General features: G+C 45.8%; 2 protein-coding genes and 1 non-coding gene across 11 annotated transcripts; all 3 read left to right on the top strand.

Moving 5' to 3' along the window:
* The first annotated feature begins 116 nt into the window (after positions 1–116).
* On the top strand, positions 117–12,251 carry LOC6493096 (prominin-like protein). 7 transcript variants are annotated; one of them, XM_032453708.2, is made up of 15 exons: positions 117–232; positions 4,921–5,027; positions 5,627–6,275; positions 6,327–6,474; positions 6,534–6,662; positions 6,726–6,913; positions 6,971–7,135; positions 7,198–7,328; positions 7,393–7,728; positions 7,792–7,901; positions 7,966–8,905; positions 8,965–9,104; positions 9,739–9,798; positions 9,884–10,063; positions 10,825–12,251. In XM_032453708.2, the coding sequence occupies exons 3-15, from the start codon at positions 5,792–5,794 to the stop codon at positions 10,934–10,936; spliced, it is 3,123 nt and encodes a 1,040-aa protein (XP_032309599.1). In that variant the 5' UTR covers positions 117–232; positions 4,921–5,027; positions 5,627–5,791; the 3' UTR covers positions 10,937–12,251. The 7 variants fall into 7 exon arrangements, with proteins under 7 accessions (XP_032309599.1, XP_044570320.1, XP_001957034.2 ...); XM_044714385.1 differs by lacking the exon at positions 4,921–5,027 and having other exon boundaries at positions 9,742–9,798; XM_001956998.4 differs by lacking the exon at positions 4,921–5,027.
* Positions 5,003–5,075, top strand: Trnam-cau. The gene has a single exon. It is a non-coding gene; the product is annotated as a tRNA-Met (tRNA).
* A 63-nt stretch (positions 12,252–12,314) lies between the features above and the next one.
* LOC6493097 (prominin-like protein) lies at positions 12,315–15,195 on the top strand. 3 transcript variants are annotated; one of them, XM_032453711.2, is made up of 8 exons: positions 12,315–12,540; positions 12,604–12,711; positions 12,766–13,139; positions 13,191–13,318; positions 13,386–13,551; positions 13,607–13,973; positions 14,027–14,801; positions 14,869–15,195. In XM_032453711.2, the coding sequence occupies exons 1-8, from the start codon at positions 12,320–12,322 to the stop codon at positions 15,130–15,132; spliced, it is 2,403 nt and encodes an 800-aa protein (XP_032309602.1). In that variant the 5' UTR covers positions 12,315–12,319; the 3' UTR covers positions 15,133–15,195. The 3 variants fall into 3 exon arrangements, with proteins under 3 accessions (XP_032309602.1, XP_044570322.1, XP_044570321.1); XM_044714387.1 differs by having other exon boundaries at positions 12,412–12,540; positions 12,752–13,139; XM_044714386.1 differs by having other exon boundaries at positions 12,420–12,711; positions 12,752–13,139.
* The last annotated feature ends 386 nt before the right edge of the window (positions 15,196–15,581 follow it).

Here is a 15,581-nt window from a genome sequence, read left to right as displayed (position 1 = left end):
GAATAACTAAGATAATTTCTATCTAAACTAAATAAATTTTAAAGTAATAGACGATTTATCTTGTTATTGAAAATAGTATCTTTTCGCTACATTAAGATAGTATCTTTTTGAGCCGCGGGGTATTTCAAGATGCTCCACCAACGGTCACACTAGACGCGAAAACAGAACTCCACGGTCGTGGGTGAAAATTTCGATCGGAGAATGTGCCTGTGCCTGTGAAAACAAGAAAAAGGTGAATCCAGGTGAATTAAGTGGTCGACTATCTGACAGAAATCAGACTCCCAGAGGTCTATCAAGTGCGTTGAAAGTGCCTCAGAAATCAAAACAACCGCCATTCAAGTGTAACGGTGGAAAGGCAAACAAAGAGCAGAATGTTTCGAAAGGGCGGTGCAGTGATACACACAAACAAGCATGGATATGTTTGTACATAAATATGTAGACACAGTGCAGCATAAGTTCGCTCGCGTGCCTGCATATGCTATTCCCATTTAATGGCACAAACGGATATGCAAGTGAATTCGCCTAATTGATTGGGAAACTCTTGGGAGAACTCGGCTGAACTCCAATTGGGGCAACGCCACAACAGGCCACTGGAAGGAAGCTGCGTTGGGAAACCAATTACATTTGCGGCAGAGACGGCGACCTGAATACGTTTTTGTAATCAATTTATTTTCTTTCCAATTCTGTTGACCCATTTCGAAAGTTCTACACGTTTTCAACTCATTACAAGGCAAATCCTAAGCCATAAACAAGTCTAGTCTAGTCAGGAAATAGTATTTTTTCAAAAATAATCTTTCGAAGGAGGTTTTGAAAACTCTTTTTATTGGATATAAAAACTTTGTTTTGATTTAACTGTTACACAGCCTTTTTCACTTTTGTTACTAGAATACATTCGTAGGTTTTTGACACGAAATAACACAAGAAACGTACACAGTTGTTACTTTTAATCGCTGCAGCGGTGTTCTGCACTTTTAGTACACACCACTCTCTGACCCTTTGGCCAGTACCCAGTACAGATATCCAAATTATTGGTTTAAATCGTAATCCGTTCGGGTCGGGCGAGCATCGTTCCGAGGCAGGGAGGAAGCGGAGGAAGGCCGTTATCCCCCAAAAATAGTGAAAAACTTGAATCCCCGGTTTGGAGACGCTCCGCCTCTGGTTGGATTAATTGGATTTTGGGACAGCGCATCATCATCTCCCAGAAACGAAGCCGGAGCGTCCAAGAGCCAGCTTAATTGGCTTAGCCGGGCGGAGGGCACTCGTTGTCGTTGTCGTTGTCGGTGTCGGTGAGTTGTTGGCGATGTGTTTTTGTGCTTCTGTTCTGTGCCTGCCTCGGATCCAGCCCATTTATGTCGTTTATTTCAATTTGCCGAGTTACCCGAATTGCGGTGTCGTCCGCTTATCTCCCATCCGCCCATCCCAACCCATCCCATCCAGTCGGATGCCCATCACCTGGGCTCGTCACCTGGCCGAAGTGCATAATTAATGTGCGGCACTGCCACTAATTACTCGAGCAGGGGGGAGGGGAAGCCGCAAAGCACTCGAATATCTGCCGCAAGATACACATGCACCCGCATCCACAAGATACATCCCTGACCTGCGTTAGATACAGATACAGTGAGTGCTGTGAGGGCTGTGTTCCAACTCCGAAACGACACCCAGCCGAGAGAAATGATGTATTTATAGAGCCTACACTTCAAAGAACTGGCCAGCAGGCCACCGAATTCGGGGCAGGAAGTGGAATTCTACTCGAATCGGCTAAAATTAGCCTCGAATCTAGTCACTCCTAAATGGGTTAATGGGCTGTGATTACCGAGTTAAATATTGAACAATGTGAGTGGCTTGCTGGCGATGTAATAAGGCAATTAAATGCGATAATAGAGTTGGATGTGGGTCGGTTTCCTTTTAAAGCCTTGTCTTCCCAAAGATATAACTCTTGAAAACTCGTACGTAATTCCCTAGTCAGAGATCTACTAAATAAATACTCTGATCTGACTCCATAATCCCCATAGAACAAAAATAAACCCAAAATAGATCTTGTTTATCAGGAGTTATACGATATATATGATAAGCCAGCCCTCTCGCCGATTCAGTGAATAAATATACATTAGTTATGACTCCCTGGAAGCTAACTGTTCTGGCACGTATCTGTATCTCGAGCTATTCCGATGATTCCATTCCGACACTCTGAGAGTGTAAATGGCTTCCGTGGCCGCCCCTTTCTTCATTTCCGCCCCTTTCTTTGAGGCTCCATTACCCGACTTCCTTTGTTTGAATTCGTTCAGTTTTCATCTAAAGAAGTGTACTTTGTATCTGGTTGTGTGATTAGCCCATTTCTGCGGCCTCTTATATGGCAGAGTTGAGTGAGCGAGCGAGTCGAATCGAGTGAGTCACACCGCCGGCGAAACGAGTTTCTTGCCTTGGCAGGGCAACCTGTTCTCTGCTGGTGTCTTTGGAGCATGCCTCGAAGCACCTCTATCCATGGTCCACCGGCTGCTCCAAATTCGCCAGCCTCTGATGCTGCTCTTAATTTCGATTCCAAAGTCTTAAAAATCAGTCGATTAAATGGCAAAGTTTCTCAGGAATGGATCTCTCTCATCACTGACCTCCACACCATCAGCCTTATCGCCAGTACTCATCCGCTATTAATTTCAATAACTACTTGACACTTTTTTGAGTTCCATGGGAACATGTCTATATATTTTTTGTGGCAATCAGCGCTTTTGGTCTGTCGTAATGCCCGGCATTGGATTTAATATAATATGTGGAAATAGCTTCTCATTTAACCTTCACTCGTGTTTAATTCTTTTGTTTATACAGCCGCGCAGATAACTTTAAGTTTATCTACTGAGTTTTTGCTGATTTGCTGATTTGTGGAATACCTGCTCTTGACTTCTCCGGTTCAGTAGGGCATCTGTACTAGTACTTGCCTCTGCCAAATAAGTCTGTTTACTTTGCCGACTTTCTCTGGTTCGAAAACCAGTTGGCTCCAATCAGCTGGATGGATGGATGGATGGCTTCTATTGTGGGCATCGAAAAGGGAAACTTTATTACGCTACCCGGTACTCGATCACAAAAGGGTATATTGTGGCTCGGCAGCCTCGAGCTTGTTACAAATCATTGCAGCTGATCTGAACAATGAAGTTTATTCCGACAAATGGGCATATTGTTAGTCTCAGAATTCCCAGAACTCTGCTCGTTTTACAACCTGATTATTATTATTACTTTATTTTCCTAAAGCCCACAAAACACACAAAAACATAAACAAGAAGATACATTTTATTGCGGGGCATGCACATTATTGGCTTCAATTGTTTTTTATTCCATTTGTTTACAGCGCCCCGAATGCCATTTGAAATTCTTGAGGTTCTGGAAAGTTTTCCAAACATTTTCCACTCAGAAAATATTTTATTTTTCCGAATATGAAGCCCAACCCTGGGCCAGAACCTTAACCGGAACTAGGGCCTCCTTCTGTTGTGGCCTTGTGCCGAGAGGTTGCCTGTCCCGCCCACTGTTCAGATGCAGCATCAGTTGCCATCATGGTCCTGCCGTGCAGCTTCCCACTGCGCATGTCCTGCCAGTGCTGTCCTGTGCTGAGCCTGCAAATTGTTTTGTTTGTCTCGGCTCGGCCTCCTCCAGGCATCGCTTAGAACTGAGCAACCCAATCGGCCATTTGCTCATTTGCATGCCACTGCCACTGCCTCTGTCTCTGGCACTACCTCTGGAGCTGTGGAAAGGCCTAGGCGCAACGAAAAGGACCTCCTCATGTCCTGCCTGCGTGCCGCTTGTGTCAAGGCCGTTCACTGGCTGCTCCAGTAACAGTATACAGATTTTTCTGCACAGCACAGCAGCACTAGCAGCAGCAGCGCGTCTCTTCCCAAGCGAAACTTCCCAAGTTTTTCCAGCTTCCCTGCTTAGTTCGCTCCCAGCCAGACAACGCGGCGTATACGCAATCGAAACCAAACACTGTCTTGGCTGCTGTGTTTGTTGGCCTGGCCAAGTCCCTGTCGTCAGGTGCACCTAAGCAGTGGCGTCTTCGTTAAAAAGACACTCATCTGAAGTAATCCCCATCGCTTTCCGGAAACTAAGCACTGGAAACAGAAACCACCGAGATAAGCAGGCGGCAAATGCAGTGGAGTGCTCCGAGTGTATTCCATCTAAGTGTGTGTGTTGTGTCCATTATGTGTTGGGGTAGCTGTTGACGTTGTTGCCTCTGTTGCCTATGCACTGGAAAAACTGGAAAAATATATAGTTTCTATAGATTCAAGGGTAGAATCTAAGAACTATAGATAGTTTCTAGTATCTATAGATACTAGTTTTTCTAGTCTTGATCTTTCAGACTTTGATTTCGAAAATATAATCTTTTTTTTTAATAATTATTACTAGTAATTTGTTTCTGTGTGCTCTTGTACTATATTTAATAGTAAAGTGTCAACTAAGGAGGGCAAGGGAGGCAATAAAGCATAAAACCGACAGCATTGAGCAGCTGAGGACAGACCCTTGGCCGCTTGAGTTTTCCCTTGTCCAGGCCATGCCAGACCAGAGCAGCCCATGCCAGCCCAGACCAGGCCAGGCCGCATAAAGTTCATTAAACTTTTCGATTTCTTTGTCTATCTATGACTGTGGAAAGGCGGTCGGTCGGCGATGTAACTGCTGCTTGTTGCTGGGAAGGCTGGTGTTGCTTTTTTTTTTTATTCCAGCAAGCCGCAATATTACTGTTGCCAGTGAGTGTCAAGTGAGCTGAGTCTTTGTTTCCCAATAAATGATATGCGTCCGCAAATGGAGGTTCTCCGATTTGTCATCAAAGCCAATGCGGTTACAAAAATATAAAGATTCTGAGGCTCTGCTGCCCACAATTTGTGGCGAGTGGGTCTTAGATTAAACACTATAGTGATGCTTTATTTCTGATTCTATTTATAGAACTTTTACACTCCATTCGCGTTAGAACATTCCTGAAAGGAAGCGAGGCACTACTGGCGCTATTGCCGGCGCTGAACACATCGCCTCGGTGGCGCAGTTGGCAGCGCGTAAGTCTCATAATCTTAAGGTCGTGAGTTCGAGCCTCACCCGGGGCATGTACATTTTTTTGTTTTTATTATTTTTCCTTTTTTCTTTTATGACAATTATTTTTAGCTATTTGCATATGCAATTGGTATGTTTCGGAGTATTAGCTCACGCAATGTTAATAGTCCAGTGAGTCATTCTTGGCCACTTTAAAGTGCAGGCAGGGCACAGGTGGCAACACCTGCCCCTCAATGAGGCACTTGCAGTCCTTTTCTATCGCCACCGGATGCCACTCGAGAAGCAGGGGCTTGAGCCTCTCCAGCCCATTGTCATTTTCTTGGCTTTTATTGACCTTAATTGATGTCAAGTGGATGGGTTTGTGAGTCGGCACTGGGGATGGATGGATGGATGAAGCCAATCCTAGCTATCGGCGATTCTTGGGGTGGGGGTGCGCTCCATTTATGTGTTTTATAGCCCCAGCAGAATGTTATGGGGCTAGGACATGCCACATCCCACATCCCACAACAGGGTGTGGGCTCTGTCTTATTCATATTGGGAATTTGGATGCAAATGGCTGGAAAAAATGAAACTTATAAGCTAATCGCTTTTCGTATCATTTCAGGCGCCTGGCTTATGAAATGGGTGTGCACCGGACAACTGCACCGAAGGAATCAAGATAAAAAACTGCACCAGCCTGCCTTTATCGTGTTAGTGAGATTGCACCAGCTTAGCCCAAATCCCCAACAGCGCGACCTTGCGACAAAGCCTCCAGCAATTGTATCCAGCAATGGCGATGAATTCTGCAGAACCGGACGCCACCTCGGCTCCAGCCGGCAAGTCGAAGTCGATGCGGACCAGAAAGCGGCGACAGCGCCGGAGAAGACAGATCGCCTACCTGGTCATTTGTGGTCTGAGTGTCGTTATTTTCGGCTTTGCCCTCTCCACGCTGATCCGTCCAGCGGCCGCTCAGGATTCCCCAGATGATCCAGATCAGCCACCGGATCAACCATCAGATACACCACCAGACACACCGCCAGATGATGATGATGTTGATCTTAATGGACCCTGGCGCAAAGGATACGCCGGACACGGGACCACCCACGAACAGTTGGGCCAGCCCCATTATGCTCCCGTGGAATACAGCGCCTACACGCCAACGTCCAACTATACGGAGGAGCCTGGGCCGCCCACCTCGGCCATGAATTCCGTCTACAACTTCACGCACTTTCTTTACGACAAAATCATCTACAGAAATCAACCCATACCGGATGGTGAGTGGTTCAATTTTGAAAAATACCTGTATTAATCGATGTATTTTCCAGGCTATATTATCATCAAGAACGGGGACACCTTGGCCCTGGGACCCAAAGTGGAGCAGAACGACTGGCGCGACTTGCTCCGACACTACTGGCTGCTCTTCATCATTGTGTTCGTGCTGTTGCTTCTGATAATCATCGTGCCATTCATTGCGTGAGTTTAAAGATGCATTTTTCGAATGGATTACAATTAGTAACTGGCCGTTTCTTCAGTGTTTGTTATTGCTGCTTCTGCTGCTGTCGCCGGTGCCGTCAAGGCTGTCCGCCCTGTACGACCAAGCAGGATGCCCAAAGACGATTCTGCTGTGGCATCTGTCTCCTGCTCCTCATCATTGGCCTGATGTGAGTTTAGTCCGGCCTCTTCTTCTCACATGGAACTAAATAATTCACCTATTTTTTTTTTAGCTTTGGCATCATCATTGCTCTGGTTACCAACAGGATGCTGGACGACGGCTTTGCCGAAACCACAGATACTATGCAGCGCGGCGGCCAGGATACGTGCACGTTTTTGAAAGACGTAAGCGACCACATGTACCACTTGATGGTCTACAACTACGAGGAGTTCGAGACGCACGTCACTGATCAACTAAACCGTAAGAGTAGCCTTTATTGAGAGGTGCCATCTCTCATTCCTACTCTGCCCTTTTCAGAGGCCCACAAGCACATCCTTTTGGATTTGGCGGACACATCCGAAAGCAACTCGTTGGCCGAGCTGGAGCGCATATTGGACAATATGCCGGAGGCCCTTCAGCTGATGCGGGAAGTGGAGAAACTGGAAACGGACCTGCGGTTCTATGGCGCTCAGTTACGGGATGGCAAGTTACCATTCAACTTTGAGTTGAAGAACTGCCAGTGGTCTAATTGTGAATACTTTTAGGTGTTCGAGGCATTAAACGGGACATCAACTTCGCTGTGGCCAATCTCTGCCAACTTCAGGCGTGTCAGAAATTCCTGATCACCAGCAACATTGAGTACATAGACACATCCGAATGTTTACATTTTGACAAGGTAGTCCTTGGTGGTCCTTAAGTTTATGGAAACTAATGCTGAAACCAATTCGATTTCATTGCAGATGCCTAATACATCGTCTTATGTTAAGGGAATGGAGGATATAGTGAATGGCAATTATCATCTTATTCCCCAAGCGGCTCTTGCGCGCATGCAGAAGATAAACGGGAAAGTAATGGAGCACATGACGAACATAATCCCGCCCATAACGCAGAACTTGGGCAAGGGCAGGGCGACCTTCCGCGACACAGCCACAGAACTAAGGAATAAGGTTGATGCTGTGATAAGTGATATTCACCTGAAGACTGTGCGATCCTCCAAGTCCTTTGATGATATCTACGAGAGATTTGGACCGGACCGTTCCGTAATGAGTCTTATCGCCTGCATGCTTATACTGCTGGTATGTATTTCAAATATTTGTTCAACCTTCTGTCCTACTTATCCATCCATTCTCTACTTTTAGATTCTATTTATCCTGGTGGTGGCACTGCTGTGCGGTTGTTTTGGACGCCGAAGGACAGGATATGGAGACGACTGTTGCAGCAAGGCGACAGGCGCATCTTGTTTACTATTGTGAGTAGTTGTGCGAACTGCTTTCAATTTTCAATTTTTACTAATATTGTTTCTTTATTTGCAGTGCTATATTGTTAATATTCTGCGTTTTCTCGTTCCTCACTCTAATTGGGCTTTTCTACTTCATTGTGGGCTTCGTGGCGTACCAGGGTGCCTGTGCGCCACTAAGAGATCAGGAAAACAACGCCTTCTTCCGCCAACTGGACTCGACTATCAATCTGAATGACTATGCGCCCGCCGTGGGCGATGATGACCGGCCTCCGATGCGGATGTCGGGCACGATAAAGGCATGTCATGCCAACCAGACCATTTTTAATGTGTTGCGCGATCACCATGTCTACGACATCCGAGAGCTGGCTCGCGTAAAAGTCCTGACGGAACCTGACGACGATTCTGATTCGTCCAAGTTCTTCGATGAGGATCTCTCCAACACAGTATTGTTGACTGACGCAGAACGCAAAGATCTGAACACTGTAAAAGAAACAAATTTGTCCGCGTACCACAGCGCCATGTACTTGATGAACCTCTGCAACCAGTTTACCCCCATGAATCTGAACGCTCTCGCCGAGCAAATGTACAAGCTCTCCAACGATCTCGAGTATCCGACGTACGGCTGGGCGAAGGTCTCCTTCTGGAATGAGGGCCTCAACACCAAGGCCTTCCATCGAAACTTTGTACCCAAGCTAAATAGCATTGTGGAAAAGATGAGGCACAATCTAATGAAGATCGACGAACTGATTTTGTATGAGAATCAAGATTTTGCAACCACCATCAAAATTCTGACCGAGACAGCCATAGCCTCGGAGAAATTTATCAAGACCCGCGGCAATGATTACATAAATACGATCATCGACAACATGACCGAATCCATTCACGAGAACTACGACAAGTACGTGGACATGGTAATTAATGATGCCGAGTATAATGTGGGACACTGTGCGCCGTTGGCGTACATCTACTACCGCGGTGTTGACCACATTTGCCATCGTATAGTGGACCCTATTGTGAGTGCCTTTCCTTTTGATCTTCCCTCTTGTCTTAAAAGTAAACTTCTCCTTTGCAGAATGGTTTCTGGGTGGGCATCCTTCTGTGTGCGCTGCTCCTCTTGCCGATCCTGTTTGTGGCCCATAAACTCATGTGCTTGTACAAGAAGATCTATCCGTTTCTAGCTGCCGTTGGAGCCGTCGGAGTAGTTGAGGGCGGGTAAGTTTTTAGGATAAGTTTTCTTCCCATCGTTAGGCCTATCCCATCACCTGTCCCACCTAAATCCTAAGCTGTCCCATTTGTACCGGTGCCCCCTATGTCGCGCCGGCAATGTTGACCTGCTCTGGGGGACAGCAGACGATCTGCCCTTGCCCGGGTCAGCCGAGGGGCGGCGGTGGCGGTATCCAGGCCGAGGACGAGGCAGCATTTAATGACACGGACGCCACGGATGATGACGAAGATGACAGTATTAACGACATTGAATACCGAAGCCAAAATACAGAAGAGATCTCGAGCGATGTCACGTCCCAGGGGGGCACTGAGATCGAAGTCGAGAAGTCCTCCAGCAAGCACAAGCAAGACTAGAACTAGACGCCAAATTTTGATAGCGCTCGATTAAATTCGATTTTACCCATTGACGACTCAATCCAATAACAATATTGTTAACAATTTGTCAAATTTTGCATGTCACTAAATTTGCTAGCAGTTGCCCCACAACTTAACCTCCGACCATATTCTTTTCATTTCACTGCTAACCCCAACAAACCAAAACAAACCAAACCAAACAAATAAAATCTGCACGCATCCGCATCCACATCTGCATCTGCATCTGCATCTGAATCTGCAACCGCAGCAGCGACTATATGTACGACGCTTACAGCGAACGCGATCGTGAACACGTTCCATTGGCAAAGTAAGAGCGATGTCACTTATTTGTAGTTAGTTTCTGGCCAGGATTCCAAGCTAATTGTCCAACCTCTCCTCTCCCCCCTGTGTAGTGTCCCCAAGAAGCGACGCAAGGCCTACGAGCGCCGACGAGAGCAGCAGGACTACTACGAGGACGCCTCGCCCAGTGTGTCGCGCAACCGATCCGGCGGAGATCGTGGTGGCGGCGGCGGTGGTGGCCGGGATGATGCTCCCGGAAGTAGCAGCATGCGCTACAACGACATGGCGCCCACGTAAGTGTACTTTTATCGGAAGAGGTGTCCTACAAATCCTTAAATAGATCCTAGAAAAGAATAGAAGCTCCTAGTCTATTGATTAAAACCCATCATAATATTAACATTGATTAAATTGGTAAAGTTTCAAGTAAATTCCAGAGTCTTTCAGATCAATATTAGCTGCTTTTTATAGACGCCACAGATAGACTGCTGCTAATTTTTAATTTTCGTTTAATTTAGCGCCAAAATTGTGGCCTCTGGCGCTCGTCCAAGGGCCCTGGCGGCAGATGGTTTCTTTTAGGCATGGCCCGTACGCTAATCGGTTTGGTTTTCGTTTTTTTGGTAAATTCCGTCAATCCGTGTGCAATCCTCGGTTCGAGTTGTATAGTTTCCTTATATGTAGTTTTGTTTTGACTTTATTGCCAAATACTTGTAAGAGAAGTTCGTGCCGAAACAGTGTACGGATTTTGTTTACCCAAAGCTTGGGTGCTTTTTAAATTCATTTGATTTGATTTTGAATCGATGGTCCAGAGAAGCAGACACTTCTGGACCCGATCCTTTTGTGGCCAAGCCCATAAACCCCGTTCCGATAACCCCAAACTAACACTCCCTATCGGCCCCAAATCTCTGATGGCCGACTAATCCGATTAAACGAAGTTAAATGCTTTTCCCGCTGTTTGCATTTTTCGCTGTTGTGCGTGAGTGGTCGCACTATAAATATTCAATTCGACATGCATGTGGACGCGACCTAATTCCCTGCTTCTCTCTACCATCCACAGGCACTGGGACCACGAGCCGCCACGCTACCACAACCCGCCGGCTGCGCCGCCATCGTCGGAGTACGAGCGTCCGCCGCCCTACTACTATCCGGGGGCCTCTGAGCAGGACTAAGCCAGAGACGGAGCAAAGAGGAGGCAACACGAGCAAGATTTTATTTCTAACCATTGCAGTAACCCGACCCCAACCCTTACTTATGTGCCCCCTACTGAGACTGTACTTTTAGTTAAAAGCGTAAACGGAAAATAACTGAAATTATATAATTTAATAAGTAGTATTGTAGCAAGATTGTGTGGTATCACTTTGGCCCGGAAAAGGGCGCGAGAGGATAGCTATTTAATTAAGTTAGAGCCGAAGCAAACATTCTTAAAAATATTGTTTCATAATTACTTTGAAAATGTTGCCAAAAGACGAGGAGCACGAGCACGAGTCCGGAGTGGAGTTGAAGATGAAGGAAGAGCCGAGCGGCAGGCGTCGGATCTGATGAGTCCCTTGAAGAAGTTGGCCATTCGCCGGGCCGCACGGCGGCGGAAGCTTTAAGGAATCTCATAATTTTATTATGCACACTCACAAACACACACACACACACACAATAAACAACAAACAAGAAACATAAAACATAGAACATACAACATAGAAAAGTATCTAGCATGCAAAAGAATAATAATAACCGATCTATGGAATCTGTAATCTTCCAGGAAATCAAAATCTGAGAGAAACGAAAGCAAAATATCTAGTACGATCTATAAAAAAACTGCCATTTTAATTTAGTAAAAATCTGAGAAAAAGAGTCAAGGAGGAGAGTTATTTAATGCATTTAATGTATTTATTTTATAAAAGGCAAGGCAAACACTTCCTTAAAACCGAAAAACTGCAAAAAAAAATATGGAAGCACTCAGACACTCAGACAGTGGAATAAATTCAATATTATACTACCTATCAGATACAGAAAATACCGCTACACGTATTTTAAAACGTTGTCATAGTTTAGTAAGTGAAACCAAAAGGAAATCATCCCCCAAAACCCTAAAGCATTTAAACGTTTCCAATTGTAATGTCTAGGAACTAAGGGCAAGAAAGATTATACACGAATCGACACTACAGAACACCCATATGGATCGTATTGTATGGATTACACAATTACATCATTTTAGTATTATTATACGATTAAGAGTGTATGTTGTATTTTACGATTGACGTACATTGAATGATTTCCGCTTAAGTCAAGTAACCATGTATCAATATTGCCCTGTGCAAGTAAAGATTATCAAATAAGATCCTTTCAAACAAAAAAAAAAAAAACAAAATTAAATACAGAAGACCCCGAGTTGCCAGTCGACCATCGAGCTACGTTGATGGTTGCCTCAGTCGTTTGCAAACATTTTTGTCAATAAACTTCAAGTGGTTTTATGTACGAACATTCTCCCAACATTGAAATGGATTTTATGTCAAGCAGTCCTTACTTTTAGAATCAGTTTAGAGCCCAAAGCCCGAGCTATGGACGCACTGAGGCCATACTTTGGGGCGGCAAACGGATTCACTGGCATGCTGGTAAGCGATTCGGAGAGAATACCTGAAGGATATATCTCCTCCGATGGCAATGACATTGGACCCAAGGTGGAGGACGGTAAGTGGAGAGACTACTTGGCCTCACAAACCATGTTGAAGATATTTTGTCTGTGGCTGCTGTTATGGCTCCTCGCGATGATCGTCTCTGGGTGAGAGAACACTTAAATGTCTGCAGAGTCGCTTTAGCCTTCAGGGGTTCCTACTTTCGCCAGGATAATCTATGCCCTTTGCTGTTCTAAATGCAGGAGTTTCAATATGGCCAGCTCGGGAAAGCGCTATTGCCTGGGTTCCCTCCTCGGCCTCCTCGCTCTGGCCATGGTGTAAGATGAAGTCTGTGGGTTAGTCACTATCCTTTCTCAGCATTCTTATTGCAGTGTACTTCTTTTACTGGCTATCCTTGCCACCATCCAGTTGGACAATGCCCTTGAGGCGTTTCCCAGAAAAAGTACTTGCCACAAAGGTACCTTAAGCAAGGCGGCAAATGATGATGGTGACATGGTGGACACTGTCTCGTCTCCCTTGCGGAAGCTTTACGTGAGCAAATACGAGGATCTGTTAAAAAAGGTGGAGGATACTCTGGAGAACGAGCCTCGGGTCGCTCAGTCCTTTGGAGCAGTGGAGGACCTGGCACACACCATTCAGAGGTTGGGTAAGGGATTTAAAAACCTGCCCAGGATTCAATCACTTCTGGACGAATTTAAAAAGGACTTGCCCAAGGCCAGACGCTTGGCCACTCAGTTGCGGGACGGTGGGTGTAGATACACATTATTTTCTTGATCCTGAGCCAGGCTCTTTCCAGGATTGCGTGGTGTCAAGCGGAAGCTAATGGTTCATCTGATCTCGGAGTGTAAAAACAGGCAGTGTCAGGACTATTATCGCCAGAATGAGATTAGAATACTGGACCTTGGTTGCCTGCATTATGACAGTGTAAGTGCCGAACGAGATCTAATTACTATTCCAATCGCTATTCCGACCGATTCGGTTTACCCGGTAGCTCCCCGACACTGAGGACTTTATGAAAGGCATTGAGGAGCTATCGAAGAGTAATTTTTCCACGTATCCTGAAGCGGCAGCCAAGCAATTGCGTAGCCTTTCCAGTTCCATCAAGGATTACTTGAACGGCTTGCTCAACGTAGTCCGCGAGGATTTGGAAAAGGGAGGTACTACTTGGAGACACTAAATCCTGATTATCTGATACATTTGATCCACCCACAGCTAAGACTCTTCAAGAGAAGCATGATGCCTCCTTGGAATTGCTCCGGGAAGTGATGCAGAATAAGAAAAGCGATCTGGAACCGAAAAAGACGCAAAATGGGACATCCTCGCCCCCACCGATACAGGTCCTGCGCCGCAAGCTCGACTCCTCCTGGTACATCACTTCGCTGATCATCCTTTGCGTCTTGATGGTGGTGCCCGTCCTGCTTCTCATCAGCCTGCTGGTCATCTTCTGCAGCATCCGAGCGGCCACCTGGTTCCTATGCCTCACCACGGTCGCCATCTTTGCCCTCTTTTGGTTAATCATAATACCTTTGCTGTTTTATCTGATACATGGAGCCCTTTTACATCACGCCTTCTGTTCTGGGTGATTACTAAGAAGGGTTTATGGATTTGGGACTAATAAAAGAAATATTTCAGAGGCTCGGGTTCGGGATCGTCCAAAGGTTCAAACAGTTCTCGTTCGGAAACGGATATCCGGAATATTCTGCGGCAGTGCGTTAACAATGATACCCTCTACTATGTCTTGGGTCTGAAGGATCATTACAGCTTGGATGACTTTCGTAGTGACTTGCTGGAAGAGATAAATAAGGACCTTACAAGTCTTGAGGGCGCTTCAATGCGGAGAGACCTTAAAGCCATTCACCCGCAGGCCGACGAGGAGGCCCAGAAGCTCCTCAAGAGCAACCTTTCCAGCTACGACAGCTCCTTGTTCACCCAGCACATTTGCAAGCAACTGGTTCCTGAACCCAAGCCAGGACCTTTGCCGGAGGTGATCCGGAACCTAGAAAGTCTTGCTGGAAGTGTAGATTCGGGGTCCATTCTGCGAAACCAGGCCATCCATCTGCGGGCTTTCCTTAAAAACTTGGCGGAACCCTTGCTCAGCATCCTGGAGAGGATGCTGCAAGCCCTCAAGGATGTGGACAAAGTGCTAACAGCTGGTTCTGGCAGCTTCAAGAAAAATATTGGCCACGTATTGGCGAAGATCAAGGAGGGCGATGAGTACCTCGGTCAGGATATGAAAAAATTCAGTCGCAATATCAACGGAGTTGTGGAAAGTAGCCTGGATGATTACGTTCGCTCGGTGGATGAGGCTACTAAGGATGCCGAGGAGAGCTGTCAGCCCCGGGCCCACAGAGAATCGGAAGCTAAGAAGGATAACTCGGATCTATGCAATCGGATTGTTAAACCCATCGTAAGGATATATATTTTTTTGGTTTAATGCTTAATAAGTTTAATAATGAGTCCTTTTCCCTTTTTAGAATGGAATCTGGTTCGCGCTGTTCCTGTTCGCTTGTCTTCTGCTCCCCGCCCTGTGCTGCACCCACTACTTGCGATGTGGCCTGAGGGGCCTGGATTTCCGCTCCGCCACCACGCTAGTGTCCATGGGAGATGATAACTTTGTGGCTCCCTCCATGCTTCCTGTGTCCCTGCCCCACTGCTACTGCTACAAGTACTTGCCCGCGTCTCCGGAATCGAATGTGGACGACATCTACGGCGATTTGCCCAAACACAAGACGGAGTAGAATAAGTTTTATATATTTTAGATTTTTGGGAATAACAAGAAAAAATAAATAAAACGGAATGAACATTTTTGGTCTAATTATTGTATTTTCCTGATGGGAAAAAGGGCATAACTCGGCCAATACTTGGCAGATCCGTAAATGTTATACCTTCCCAATCTTAAAACTTCGAGTACGTTAATTTTCTGATCTGACAAATATAGGCCGACTTTTCCCTCAAGAAAGTTAAAAATTTGGATAAATGTTTTCGATCTTTTTTTTTGACAAAATCTAAGCTTTTGACCCAGTTTTTAGTGAATATTTTGACTATTTGGTAACCAATTCGAAAACCAAGTACGAACTATGAATCAGAGAACTTCTCCCCACCGATCTGCATCAAAATACCAGGAAAAACACACAAAAAAAATTGGGTCCATTTTTTGGCCAAAATCATGATGTTACCCCTTACAAAA

The sequence above is a fragment of the Drosophila ananassae genome, chromosome 2R (genome assembly GCF_017639315.1).
Source record: "Drosophila ananassae strain 14024-0371.13 chromosome 2R, ASM1763931v2, whole genome shotgun sequence".
Lineage (NCBI taxonomy): Eukaryota > Metazoa > Arthropoda > Insecta > Diptera > Drosophilidae > Drosophila > Drosophila ananassae.
The sequence above is the reverse complement of the archived record's forward strand: the minus strand, read 5'-3'. Positions and strand labels throughout refer to the sequence as shown.

What these genes read in the sequence shown, in the direction of transcription:
- LOC6493096 (XM_001956998.4), top strand. Translation starts at nt 5,792, where the DNA reads ATGGCGATGAATTCTGCAGAACCGGACGCCACCTCGGCTCCAGCCGGC. An exon ending in ATCATCGTGCCATTCATTGC is followed by an intron (nt 6,475 to 6,533) that starts GTGAGTTTAAAG and finishes CCGTTTCTTCAG; the next exon opens with TGTTTGTTATTGCTGCTTCT. An exon ending in AATGTTTACATTTTGACAAG is followed by an intron (nt 7,329 to 7,392) that starts GTAGTCCTTGGT and finishes ATTTCATTGCAG; the next exon opens with ATGCCTAATACATCGTCTTA.
- LOC6493097 (XM_032453711.2), top strand. Translation starts at nt 12,320, where the DNA reads ATGGACGCACTGAGGCCATACTTTGGGGCGGCAAACGGATTCACTGGC. An exon ending in CGAGGATTTGGAAAAGGGAG is followed by an intron (nt 13,552 to 13,606) that starts GTACTACTTGGA and finishes ATCCACCCACAG; the next exon opens with CTAAGACTCTTCAAGAGAAG. An exon ending in CATCACGCCTTCTGTTCTGG is followed by an intron (nt 13,974 to 14,026) that starts GTGATTACTAAG and finishes GAAATATTTCAG; the next exon opens with AGGCTCGGGTTCGGGATCGT.